Below are 14,646 nucleotides of genomic sequence, written 5' to 3'. Positions count from 1 at the left end.
TGCTCTTTAGAGCCCTTGACAGGCGATCTCTTTACCGCTAGATTTGCGGATTGTCACTTTGATGAGACAGTCTTCCCGCCGTTAGGGGGAGATAAGAACGTTACCGTTCCTGATGAACGACTTGAATTGACGTGGAATGTCCCCACTATGTCTCATTTTGATCCCCGAACCGCACAATGTGATAATGAAGTGCGGAGAATTCTAGATCTACAGAGTGTAGCCCAAAATATGCCAGACATTTTCTCTGATCTAGCTAAAGTGACGAGATCATATATACCTGCTGCAAATGTGCCTGCAAGGATAGACGTCCCTGTAGGATGTGTCGTCCCAGATGGATGAGGTACGACCATGGCGGCTAACCAGTCATATGTCCCTGCCCAGAAGTGAGGTAGACCATTAGGTTCGAAGGATTCTTATCCCCAGAAGATGGTAAACTTGGCACAAACGAATCCTCTTGACATCGCAATCTCAAACCGATTCATCTCACGAGATAAATCCGGATTATGGGTATGTCCTAGAAGAGACTATGTTGGGGGACGCTCCAACATTTGAACCCACTCCCGAGAATAGAGAAATCTCGGTAAATTTAGTGAGATTTGGAATTGGAATGAGATCATCATCGATGATATATTAGTATTTGCGGTGGCCACCGAAAATATAATAAGCGATGACCTCGAACCCTGCTTTGTTGATCAATATCAATGAAAAGACGACTGGCTAACAAGGAAATAAGCAATCCAGGTCAAATTAGATTCCTTGACAAAGAGAAAGGTGTTTGGACCTGTTGTTCCTACACCTCCCCATGTTAAACCCGTAGAATTTAAATGGGTATTTGTAAGGAAGCGTAATGAGAAAAACGAGATTGTGATACACAAGACTCGTCTAGTGGCGCATTAATTTTCTCAACGCCCTGTGGTTGATTACGAGGAGACATATTCTCCCGTAATGGACGTCATAACGTTCCACTACCTTTTCAGTTTGGTAGTTTCCGAAAAACTGAATATGCAGCTTATGAATGTGGTCACAGCTTATCTCTATGGGGATCACGACACAGAGATATACATAAAAGTTCTAGAAGGACTTAATATACCCGATGCAAATAGTTCTAGACCACGAAACACGCTCTTCATTAGTTTTGAGGCGTTCACTTTATGGATTGAAACAATCCAGACGGAGGTGGTATAACCGTCTAAGTGAATATTTAATCGGGATGGGATATGTGAATAATAAACTATGCCCATGCGTGTTTATTAAGGAAACAAGTTCCTAGTTTGGAATTGTGGCGGTCTATGTCAATGACATGAATTTGATTGATATTCTTGAAGAAATCAAGGAAACCGCAAAGCCCCTGAAGTCGGAATTTGAGATGAAAGGCCTTGGGAGAACAGATTATTGTCTCGACCTGGAGCTCGAGCACAGTGCAGATGAAAAATTTGGTCCATCAACCAAATTACAATCCAGAAGATGTTAAGACGCTTTAATGAGGATAAAAGCAAGCACACCCATGGTCGTCTGAAGTCTAAAGAGAACCGTATCGTTCTGCAAATGATAACGAAGAGATATTGGTGCCAGAAGTCCCATATCTAAGTACAATAGGCGCATTATTGTACTTGGCTTAATGCCCTAGATAAGACATCTCATTCGATGTGAACTTGTTAGCTAGATATAGCTCTGCGCCAACACGCAGCCACTGGAATGGCATAAAAGACATTTTTCACTACCTTAGAGGTAAGGCGGATATGGGCTTATTCTATCCCTACGCATCAAGGAATGGATCAAACCCCCTTGTTCCTCAGAATGATGCTTGTCTTGTTGGATATGCTGATATAGACTATCTATCAGACCCGCACAAGGCACGTTCCCAAACTGGTTATGTCTTTACCATTGGGAATACTACAATTTCTTGGAGGTCTACAAAATAGACACTTGTTGCTACCTCTTCAAATCATGCTGAGATACTAGCTCTTCACGAAACAGTATGTGAATGTACATGGATAAAAGCCGTTACAAAGCATGTTCTAAGCACATGTGGACTGCATTCCACCACTGATGAACCAACCATTATCTACGAGGATAATGCTGCTTACATAGAGCAGATAAAGACAAGTTTCATCAAAGGAGACAACACCTAACATATTGTACAGAAGTTCTCCTTCAATTAGCAACAACAGGAGCATCAGAAGATTGAAGTTTAGTAGATTTGATTTGAAGACAATCGTGCAGACCTCTTCACCAAGTCACTACCAAAGTCTACATTCCAGAAGCATGTCCAAGGTATTGGTCTACGTAAACTATCTGAATTACCTAACATGTAATTTTCAGGGGGAGTCAAAATCAGGGGGAGTACCCTGAAGCATACTCGTTTGACCATCGTGTACTCTTTTTGTCCTTCGTCCAGGGTTATTTTGTCCCATTGGGTTTTGTTACCTGGCAAGGTTTTGACGAGACACATCTTTAGCATGGTCACCCCACTTATTGCATCCAGAAGATGCTTTGATTCGACATATATATGCATTTGCTCATCTTTTTCCTTCGACCACGGGTTTCTCCCACTGGGTTTACCAGGCAAGGTTTTGGTGTAGCAAATCTAATGCATCCCTCTCGTAGACATACTACCTACTTATGGTGCTGATAAGAAGACTCCACCTATCTCTGAAGCTGTGATACTGCTACTCCACACTCAAGCGCGTTGTGCTCTTTTTCTCCTTCGACCAAGGTTGTTTTTTCCCACAGGGTTTTTATTACTTGGCAAGGTTTTTGACGAGGCAACTTAGAAGCGCATAGCAGGGGCAACACTATTGACATGGAATATCCAAGGGGGAGTGTTGTAAATATTAATGTGGCTATTCATGTAATAGCAATTAGTGTTGCGTGATATACGCCAATTAAGATTGATTGGTGATTAACAAAATATAATTAGCGATTGATTGATTATAATCAGACGAGTGATTGATGTAATCGTTAAATAGTTACCTTTCGTTAACCTGAGGTACTCCTATATAAACCTCATTGTGAGATGAATAAAATCACTCCATTTCTCATACTTCATTCTTGGTGTCTAAACTCTCCCTCTCTCAAATTCTTTTACTATCGTTTTACAACACTAAGGGAATTCTATGGATTTGATCAACCAACTTGCGGACCATATAGATGTTTTATGGTGTTGGTTGATACGCAAACACGCTGGTCACGTGTTGTGCCATTATCCACTCGTAATGCTGCTTATACTACACTCCTAGCACATAACATATAGCTACGGGCTCACTACCCAGATCATCACATTCAGTCAAGTTGACTTGATAATGCTAGAGAGTTTACATCGACAATTTTCGATGACTATTGCATATCATTGGGTATTGATATCAAGTATCATATTCCCATGTCCACAACCAATTGGTCTAGCGGAAAAGCCACCATTAAACGACTATGATGGTAGCCCGAACATTGGTAATGTGCACTAATATTTCCGATTGGGTTATGCAATATCGCATGCAGCTATGCTCATTCGTCTATAACTCATAACAGCCACTCAACTTTTATTTGCGTTACTACTAGTGACTGGGTTCGAGTCTAATATCTAGTATTTATGCATATTTGAGTGTGCGGTTCATGTGCCAATTGCGCCGCCACAGCGCATCAACATGAGTCATTGCAAACGAATGCATATATATATATATATATATATATATATATATTTGTTGGACATGAGTCTCCAACTATAAGTCCGCTATGTAGAACCCTTGCCAGGCGATCTCTATTTCGCTGGATTTGCGAATTGTCACTTTGATGAGACAGTCTTCCCTTCGTTAGGAGGAGATTAGAACGTCAATGTTCAACAGGAACGACAGAAATTGTCGTGGTCTGTCCCCACTATGTCTCATCTTGATCCCCTAAAAGTGACGAGATCACATATACCTGCTGCAAACATGCCTGCAAAGATTGATGTCCCCACAAGAGAACATGGTGCCACCCAGAGAAGATGGGTACTGCACCACTACCATGGATGGTGGTATGGTGACGCCACAAAGGTGGCATAATGGCGTCATAGGCCATGGGTTCCGCTAGAGAGAGTAGGAGACCCATAGGTTGGATGGATTCTCGCCCTAAGAATAGAGCGAGTCTGGCATAACTTGATCCATTGATCATTGATACTCAAAATCCGTCTCATGAGAATATTTTGGATTGTGGTTATGTCCAAGAGACATCGTTGGGGGACGCCTCAATGTTAGAACCAATTCCTGAGAATATAGAGATCTCTACGAACTACACTAGTGTACATGAGGAGGACGTGGAATTATTGAGACCAATGACATCGAACCTTACTCCGTCGAAAAATGTCAACGTAGAGAAAATTGGCCTAAATGGAAATATGCGATCCAGGTTGAATTGGATTCACTAACGAAGAGGAATAATTTCGGGCCTGAGATGTCAACACCTCCTAACATAAAACCTATTGACATTAATAGGTCTTCTTTAGATAGAGTGATGAGAAAAAGATATGGTAATCTCGCCTTATGGCGCAAGGTTTCTCACAACGCCCTGAAATCGACTACGAGAAGACATATTCTCTTGCATCTATTGCACTCCACTACCTTGTCAGTTTGGTAGTTTCCAAATAACTAAACATGCAGCTTATGAATGTGGTCACTACGTATCTCTATGGGGATCTAGATAAGGAATATAATGAAGGTTCTTGTGGACTTTATTTACCCAAGTCAAGTGGCTCTAGACCACGGAGCGCATTTGCAATCAGGTTGAAATGCTCACTAAAATGACCACTTGATTGGGAAGGGATATGATGAACTATGCCCACGCGTTTCCATGACAAGTTCCGGATTTGCAATTGTCGCGGTTTATGTTGATAAACATAATTGGAACCCTTGAGAGTTAAGGGAAACCGCTGAACACCTGAAATCCGAGTTTGAGAGGAATGACCTTGGGAGAACACGGTTTTGTCTAGATTCAGAACTAGTATATCGTGTCAATAGACATTTTTGATAAAGTAAAAGATGCACCATGGTCGTCCGTAGTCTTGGCCCTAAAAGGGATCCGTTTCGTCTCAGGGATGAGGACGAAGACGTGTTAATAGCGAAAGTACTTACTTATGTACAATAGGTGCATTATTGTACTTAGCACAATACAAGACCGGACACCTCAATTATTGTGAACTTGTTGGCTAGATATAGCCCCGCGCCAATGCAACTCCATTAGAATGGTATAAAGACAATCTTTCGATATTTGAGAGGTACGATTGATATGAGTTTGTTCTATCCCTACAGAGAAAAGAGATGACGGAAGTGTGGGATCGGACCCTACAAGACAAAATGCCACCTTCCGTGCTCCTCCTCCCCTCCATCAAAATGACAACAAGCATTTCTAAATATTGAAGTGAACCAAATCGGATCAAATGATAATGTAGCGGACTTATTTACTAAGTCATTACCAAAATCCACCTTCGAGAAACATGTGAAGAGCATCGGATTGAGAAAGTTATCCGAACTCCCATGATTGTAGCAATCAGGGGGAGATATTGACATCAGGGGGAGGCATGATGTCTACATGTTCGATTTCGAAGAGTGAAGGACGTGTTGTGCTCTTTTTGTCCTTCGACCAGGGTTATTTTTGTCCCACAGGGTTTTTGTTACCTGGCAAGGTTTTTAACGAGGCAACGATCAAAGTGTCATCACCAAGTTTGAGCGGCACAAGGGGGAGTGTTGAAGGATATCGACATAATATGTGCCTCTACAAACTAAGGTTTAGAGTTGTAATAGGAATGTGTTCTAGGTATTCAATTGTAATCAGATTCTATTACCTTTTTCGGTACCTTGTAACTCCCAATTTAAATGGCTCATATTATCAATAATATACACAACTTCATTCTCCTGCAACAAAACCGAATTTCTAATCCATAAAAATGAAAAATTTGACCTTGATTATGCATTTCTTGCTTCTGCCGAACTATTTTATTATTATTATTATTATTTTTTAATTTATTCATGTGATTGTGCTGGTGGGAAGAGTCGCATGTAGGGGATGAATTCTTCTGTCCCCAATTCCCCTATCCCCCCTGTCTCTTCCTTGTGATTGGTTCACAAGGATTAAAAAATGAATACAAGGATTAAAAAATGAAACAAAGTTTAAAATAAATATTTTTTTAATCCTTGTGAACCAATCACAAGGAAGAGACAGGGGGGATAGGGGAATTGGGGACAGAAGATTTCCTCCCCGCATGTAGTTGTTAGGATTAGCATAATGTGTATATTGCAGCTCCAGTACACGAAGCCTCGGTTTCAAAAGAATAGGATGTTGGTACTCCTGTTCGAGTTCTTAATAAGCTATTAACATCTGTTGAAGTGTTGTTCTGTTCTCATGAATTGTCGAAGCACTTTTGCTGACACTACACTAAGATTGATGCTTGGGTGTCTTCTAGCAGGTAAATGGTATCCCTATAATGTTTGTATGGTTCTTTCTAAACGTCTTCCAGTATCTTCCTCTTTGATATTTTTGTTCCTTTATGTGCAGAAAATCGAGTATGAGGATGAACAAGCCTCATAATTCTGAGCTTTCACGGCTGGCTGGGATCCTATTCTCTGGGAAAGTTGCAGCATTGATTTTTTCCTATACGTTTTATATCGTGATGTTATAGATCTCGGACCAATTGGCTTTACTATCCAGTTATTATGCGGAGCTTGGTGATTTGGATACGGCATGTAGAAATACTTCTCTAGCTCCATTTTAAAGCTAAGATCATATTGGTTTGAACATTGCTCTGCATCTGAGTAACCTTCCATATATGAACTCATTGCATAAATTTGATTCCACATCGTGATTAGCTCTTGTGAGAGTTGCAAATGTGTTCTTGTTTCTTCATGTCTATGTAATAACACAGCCAAAGGATTGGGATACTCTTATCGTTTTTCTTTCAAGTAATCTAGCATGTTTTTTGCCACATGCATATGCCTTAAAAGGCATAATACCATGGCTCTTGTCCTCCCCTTCGGAATGCTTGTTGCCACTAGAGAAACACACATGAACCACCTTGTCGGCAAATCATATGAATCACTTTGTCGGCAAAGCAGACTATTAAGACCACAGCTTTAATTACAAATAATTGACTAATTGCTTCACGCCAAAGCTACGACTATTTGACAACTACAGAATTCGTCACCATCCATCACCATCATCAGATCCTAATAGTTTTTTCAGAGCCAAAGATAACAATAATGAAGAATCCAGATACAAAACAATCCCCAACTAATGAGAATGATAGCCCCACTACCTCTATACACGTTACACCCTCTATGCCAAGACCGTCGCATTTGTATTTCGGTGATAAATCTGATTTCTTTGAATCTTACTACCAAGAACAAATTGAAATATGGAAGCTGCACTTGATAAAGTTTCACATCTTTGGTATATTCTGCAAGTCGTATGAAGTAGAATACTTCTGTAGTAATATACTTGTAATGGACGTTTGCTCTAAGCACATACCACAAACAGATTGCCTTCATATTGCCTTGTTTCAAGTTGGTTGCTCAACAGCACAAGACTGTGAAACAAACTCAAACTTTCGGGCGGATATTATGCTACAGATCTGGGAACAAAAGAATTGCATCTTAAGTTAATACGCGGGACCATAAGAGCTGAATTATACAAGGTATCCGATTAATGGTGGGAAAGCCGAAAATGACAGAAGGGATAATAGTCAACAATACCTGGTGATTAAACGGGCTAGCGACGTGCCACCTCTGAAATACCTCTTGAGTCGGTCCGAATCTCTGCCAAAGGGTTTACAATGAACCCACTCCTGTCCTGGAACCGAAACCTTCGGTTCTCCAGCATAGATGTTTCAGCACTGCCATTCTTGTCAGCTCTGTAACGTAAGGCTGCTGCAGATGCAGCCCTGGAATTAGAAAACCTTGAGATTGAGTACCTGCCTTCTGTTTTCTTCCAGAACTTGGAGCTCCAAAAGTCACCACCAGGTAGCAAGCAACAGGTTTTGCTGCGCGACTCGAGATTAGTCATCCTTCCACTTGACAAAGCCAAATCATAGGAGATCTCATCCAGAGCTAGCTCTAGCCCATGTACGCGTGTTTCCAAAGAATGCATTCCATTTTGTGAGCTACCAATGAATTTCTGATGTAACAAAGGAGATGGGGAAAATGATTAGAAGCCATTCATTGAAAATGCACGACAAGAACAAGGATGACTCCCCTTGCCTAATACCTATGATCTGTCAGAATATTTATGCAGCCAGACCAATAAATATGAACAATTGACTCTTGTATGAAAAAACATTGCACTCTTTATGCTACAAACTGATGTCATAAACCACAGAATTTCATAACTTCATACTCTACAGCAAGCTACATATAACTAATCAAATCACTTTGAGAGGAAGCTCAATTTTCAAGTAGTGAAAACAAACCTGCAGGAGATCAAACAAATTGGACTGCTGCTTTTCAATCTGGATAAGTTGACTGCGGATCAGGGACAAATCCTCACACTCTCCGTGGTTCTTATGGATATCCGGTGTAGCACTACTCACAACAACTGTAGATTCTGAGCTCTCCTCATGATATGGAGCAACACGAGATCCTGCCCTCGAACCACCAAATTTGTGCACTTTGTTATCAGAACTCTTTTGGAATAAGGCCCGTTTTGTTTCTGGATTTGAAAATCTACTCTTTTCATTGATCCTTTCTGGGACATTTTCATCTCCCTCCTTATAACCATCACGGAAAGCCCCTGGAGCGTTAGTAGCAGCAATCTCAACTTCCATATCTAAACCCTTCTTATGGCCTGGCTTTCGAAACATTGATGAAGTCTTCTTCTCATTACTTTTGAAAGGGCTTCTCTTCCTAGCAGTGGTAGCATAAGAACTATCCGGTGGAGTCGATCTGTTCGCCGAGATGTGTTTCTTCTTCAACTGAGAAGATTCAACACCAGAAGCACCACAAATTCTGGGCCCAGCCGGATGCCTTCCATCACTTGCATTCTCCGGACCTATCAAAAGACCAAAATCCAATTCAATACACATCAGAGACTTAAAATCTCCTTACCAATGAATTATGCGCCATGATCTGACAACAATAAATAACTTTTAAGCTAATGTGATCATAACATGAAGTACAGTCATTTATGTTACATTAGATCTAAAATCCATTAGTCATTCATTTAATTTAATACCTCTGGAAGAAGCATTTGAGTCCACCGGCGGCGGAGAAGCCTCGTCGGAAAGATCAGGAATCTGCTTCCAAGCTTCCATCATCTGATTCATAACCTCCCTAACGCCCTTCACCTATTCACATTTCCAAACCAGAATATTATACAGACTAAACAAACACAACTTCAAAAACAAATATGCAGAAAATGAAGATCAAACTTTTACCTTATCAAATTTCCGACTCTCGAAAGTTCTCAAAGCGCCAGCTTTGAATTCGGACAAGGAGTCTCTCTCTGCAACCGCCAGCTTCGCCAAGCCTTCTGCCGCGGCCTTCCTCGCCGCCCAGTCATCGGAGCTGAGGAAGCTCACCAAGCAAGGAACCAAGTTCCTCAGAGCTCCTTGACCCGACGCGCCGCCGGACTCGATCACACTCCCGATCAGCGTCAACAGCGCCGGCTTGGCCTTAAAGTTGTCGCTCTTCAGTAACCTCTCGAACTTCGGCAACAGCTTCGCCAGCCTGGCTGGCTCGGGGTCGGCGGCGGCGTCGATGGCCGAGGCCAGGCAGAGCGCGGCGCCGATCTGCGAGTGCACGTCCTGCTCCGTGAACAGCGCCTCGGCCAGCGGCTTCGAGAACGAGCTGAACGGCGGCTTGGTGACGTGGCAGGAGAGCGAAGCGACGGCGTTTTGGCAGGCGGATCGGACGGCGGAGTCGGGGTCGCGGAGGCGCTTGGTTATGTTATTAAGCATTTTGGACAGGTGCGGCGCCAGCGCGTCGCCGTGGGTTTCGGAGAGGACGGCGATTAGGTGCACGCATTGCTTCCTCACCGGCGACTTGTCAGAGGCGTCGGTGGAGTGGATGCATGAGAGGAAAGTCGGCACGGTGGTCGTGTCTAGAGTCCGGGCTATGGAGACTAGCTCCGTCGCCGCCAGCGAGTGCGTGTCACGGTCGGAGAGCTTCGTCAGGCAAGTGAACACCTGGTGCTTCAGATTCTGCGCCGGAGGCATTGGGGATATGCGGCCGTTACTTCGGGTTTGGAATCGGGTCGGGTTTACGGTTCGGGCGGCGGAGCTTCGGGAATCTCCAGCTGCATTGCTGGACGTGTGGCGGTGGTGGTTATGGAGGGGGCTCTTTTTTCGAGTCGTGTCTTGTCCTTTATAAACTGAAAGAGAGTCGTCACGGGAATTTTGATGCTGCTGTCAAAACGGCGTCGTCAGGGGTCGTTATTCGTTAATTGTGGGTTAAGAGTGATAATGACCTGCCGGGGAAGGGGTTTTACCTTTTTTTCACTTCACTCAAGGGCAGTTTAGTCATATTTGGTTTCACTTGAGTCTGGGCTAATTACGACTAGAGAGGTGAGGATCTGGTGCGGGCGAGTTTGTGTGAGCTCGACACTGTGTCGAATATGATTGGCTGTAATAAAGAGACGGGGGAGGTAGTGGTCAGGTGGAGGAAGGACCACGGTGCAGGAGAGGAGTAAATTGGGGAGGGACGAGTGCACGTGAAGAATTATAACGCGGGCAGTTAATGCGCGCGGGTTAATTTTGGTGTCACGTGACGGTTGTAGGGGTTAATTATGTCGCGGTGACTGTGCCTATGATCAAGCCCCTCTGATTTTTTTTACCCAAAATGATTACTTGCATGCTAGGTCATGAGTGTGGGTTACTAAATTTAAGGAAACCGAATCAAGATACAAGACAGATTCTCATATTCGGAATTCATAATCGATCCAAATCTCAAAATTAAGTCTAATTCTAAGCTCAATCTCATACTCAATTTTAGATCGATCCAAAATTTCAGTATAGATGAAATTTGAATTTCACCTCATACATCCACAATAACGCATGAAGGGATCTCTCACACCACATAACACGAATTAACAAACATTTGACGAGCACACGCAGAATTTAAATACATTTGAAATCTCAACTATTGACAAGCACTCAAATTATCATTAAATTTGTTTTAGCAGACTGAATTTTTGGTCTATATATCTGTTAATACTGTTACAAAATCATGATATCTTATGTTTGACTTGGAGTAAAGGTTTGTTTTACCTATTCATCATAAAGTGTCCAAATTTAAGGCTTTGTCTGCTCACCTAACGAACAAGACGTTGGACGAATTAAAAGCATGATATAAGCACAAAGAAAAATCCATGTGCGGTAGACAAATTGGCTATTTTCCTATATATCTAAACCTCCAATAATGCCTAAAATTTGGAGCAAACAGCTATTTCAAGGAATATGATATAGATTTTTAACCATTTAATTCATGTTTGAGTGGATGGGAAAGCAATTAGTGGAATCAGAAATGCAATTTGTTAATTAACTGTGGGCCAAAAGTGCACTGCACCTGGAACCCTACTCCCAACCTCTCTTCAGATACCTACTTGCATTCAGTTTTAACCATCACAGAGAAAAAGAGAAAATCTAGATTAATGTTTACATAATCACCGGTTATTAAAAAATTTGTGGTTACTCAATTTTAGATTTGATATCAAGAATTAAGATTAAAAAAATTTATATAGTGTTCTAATCTCAATTTAAAGATAGGTGACCACAAAATTCTTGGTCACTTGTGATCACAATCACTAAGAAAATTTAAATTGGTTTTTGTTTGAAGGGAATTGAAGCTAAAGAAATTGATTACTTGAATTGGTTGAATGGGAATGATTTTCAGGAAGGAAAAGGAAAATTGATACAGAAAATGAAAAGGGTATTAATTCTGATTTGATGATTTCCTGAATGATTTGAGCCTGTACCAGAATGAATTGCAGATTTGGTAGTTTGGCCAAGTAAGGTGGATTGGGTGCACCCAATCAAGGAAAGCTATTTAGTGCTAACTTCGTTGGTTAGAAGTCTTGGTTGCAACAAGATCACTGATTAGTGTTACACACTTACGTATGCAACTTAGGGTAAGTTCTAAGCTCTAACTAGCATTCTTCACTAAAAAAAAATTAGCTTGACTTTTGGTATAGTGTTGCCTCTACTAGCGAGAGAACAAAAATTAATGTCAATGACTTAACATTTGGTAGATCGAAGATATCTAAACTATGAATTCCATACAAAATGCAAGTGATGAAAGACTCATCAAAAGAAACATGAGTTAATGAAAATGTCATGTGTGAATATCTGAGTAGCTAATTCAAATAGTCAAGTGAATGCGAAAAAGAGAAACAAATTAGCTTGTTTGGCAAGCAAGTGAACGCTAGCAGGGTAATGTTAATTGATAGAAGTTCTCACCTACTTAGTTGTTGATCTAAACCAAATCAATTAACTTGACAAAATCAAATCAATCTTATCACCCTGTCACCTCTAATTCAAATGTGACTGTGAAATCAAAATCGAGTTCCATCACCTTTATATGTAGATATAGAGTGCTCAACTAAAGGAGTTATGGATGGTGGCTTTTACTACTGCTCTATGGTTCATATGGAATTCTAGAAACAATGTCAGATTTGACGATGTAGTGGTTCATGCAACTAATGTGTTTGGGTTAAACCAAAAAAAAAATGTAGATATAGAGTATTCTATATATATACAATACTCTGAAATATTAAAACTTCATAATTTAGTTGGTCAAATATACTAATACATCATAAATAGTAACTAAACTAATGACTCGCGCGTTGGTGAAATTTTAATACTCCAAAACACTAAAAAAAGAAAAAGAAAAAAAAGAGGCAAACAAACAACTACTCTGGGATGTATCGCCACATTCCCCTCTCAGATTTTCAGACAAATGGATTAGGATTGGCCTCAGGTTAAACTAACCAACTCAATTCTATCCACAGTTAGCCAGGGTGCAGACCATGTGCGATTTCCTTGTATTGTAGTGCGACACATAACATGAAGAGGTCAAATTGGAAACATGGTTCTGGGATTGAAGTAGTAATGGACTATATTATATGTAGGTGTATACAGCCATATACAGAGAATTAGGCACATCCTGCCAAGGAAAGAAAACATTCTTTTAGATTCACAGTACTGGAGAGACCCTTTACCAATACTTGTTTGCCACGTGATCAAGAATGGATGAAATGAACATGGAGAAATTGAAGATTCAAATGTGTTGGTCTACATAGGTAATGTAAGATGAAATTTTGTTCAAGCTAAGCATAGGGTGACTTGGAACTAAAGAAAAGGTTCTGGTTCCATCATATTCTAGAGGGCCACCATGCCATGTGGTGTGGACTCAAAATTTGATCTTGAGTGCTAGTTTCGTCATGAAAACTAGTTGTGTATCCTCATCATTTTGCCTTGTTTATCATCACCCTTGTTCATAATTCCACATGCCAAGAAGGAAGAGGACAATCATGCATGTGTTGGTTTTTGGCTTTGAAGGGACTCAATTAATATGCGTGCTTGATTTTCTTTGCGAGTTTTGGCCTAACCGGATACGGCACGTACTCGTACATATGGCGCGCACATCTGATTTGCTAACTAAATTGATAACAATGATTTTGAGAGATCACCTTGTGTAGTTCAATGAGACAATTTGGGTATTAGGATTTTACAGGAAATACATCGTAATTGGTGGATTAAATGTCTCACTCAGCATGACGAAAGGTTTCTTCAACTAAGATCCACCTCTTGCCAGCATTTTTCTACTTCGAGTACGTCGAGGATTTTTATTCGTCTTTGATCCCTCAGATTACACAAACACATATTTCGTTGTCGTGTTTATAATTGGGATCTTTCTTTGTCGTGTTTATAATTTGGATCTGGGCATAAACGACCTATACAGATCTAGGACCACAGTGTTCTTGGACATGACAGTCCAACTTTAATTTTGCAACTTTTAGGGCCTTCAACATCAAACTAGAAGATGCTACAACGCTACTACAAATACAGACCCCGCCATGGTAGGATTGAGATCTATATATAGCAACTAAAACCGAAAGGGACACTTCAGATTCATTCAATCTAATTAGATCGGCATAATCCTATTTGTGTTTCCTCCAATTTTAAGCTCAAAGCTAGTTCACCTAGTTGCTAGAATTAATGAACAACCATGGGGTGAGGTTACTGAATACTTACATTAAACTACTCCTAGTGCAAAAATGTAGAGTACGATAACAGAAGAGTGAAGAAGTAAACTCTAGTTTAAGAGTAGGAAAGTAAAGAGCGATAAAGTAACTTGAAAGAATTGAAAGAGCAGTAACGTATGTAAAGAACGAAAAGATAACCGGCTTAAAAAATCAACAATCAACTATTACCAAAAGTAGTAAAGGAAACGATTGAAATCACACTAGGTTATAAGGAAAATGAAGGGAAATGACTTGGATGAGTAGAGCTAACAACGAAGGAATTCAAAAGACAATGAAACTAATCTAGAGCTAAGAAAAATAAAAGGAAACCCATGATGGAGTTTTGATTGATGTGTGTGTGTCTTCTGTCTTCTGTCGATGCTGCTTTATATAGAGGTGAACTTGCTGGACGACCAAACGGAGGTGAAGTCTTTCTCTCGAACTCAAAAA

General features: G+C 40.8%; 1 protein-coding gene across 1 annotated transcript; it reads right to left on the bottom strand.

The window, feature by feature from the left end:
• Nucleotides 1–6,843: 6,843 nt before the first annotated feature.
• LOC112176668 (TORTIFOLIA1-like protein 3) lies at nt 6,844–10,322 on the bottom strand. Its single transcript, XM_024314716.2, has 5 exons — nt 9,392–10,322; nt 9,190–9,301; nt 8,429–9,006; nt 7,716–8,136; nt 6,844–7,594 (listed from the first exon to the last, which is right to left on the bottom strand). The coding sequence occupies exons 1-4, from the start codon at nt 10,169–10,171 to the stop codon at nt 7,732–7,734; spliced, it is 1,875 nt and encodes a 624-aa protein (XP_024170484.1). The 5' UTR covers nt 10,172–10,322; the 3' UTR covers nt 6,844–7,594; nt 7,716–7,731.
• Nucleotides 10,323–14,646: the final 4,324 nt, after the last annotated feature.

Source organism: Rosa chinensis, chromosome 7 (assembly GCF_002994745.2).
Source record: "Rosa chinensis cultivar Old Blush chromosome 7, RchiOBHm-V2, whole genome shotgun sequence".
NCBI lineage: Eukaryota > Viridiplantae > Streptophyta > Magnoliopsida > Rosales > Rosaceae > Rosa > Rosa chinensis.
The sequence above is the reverse complement of the archived record's forward strand: the minus strand, read 5'-3'. Positions and strand labels throughout refer to the sequence as shown.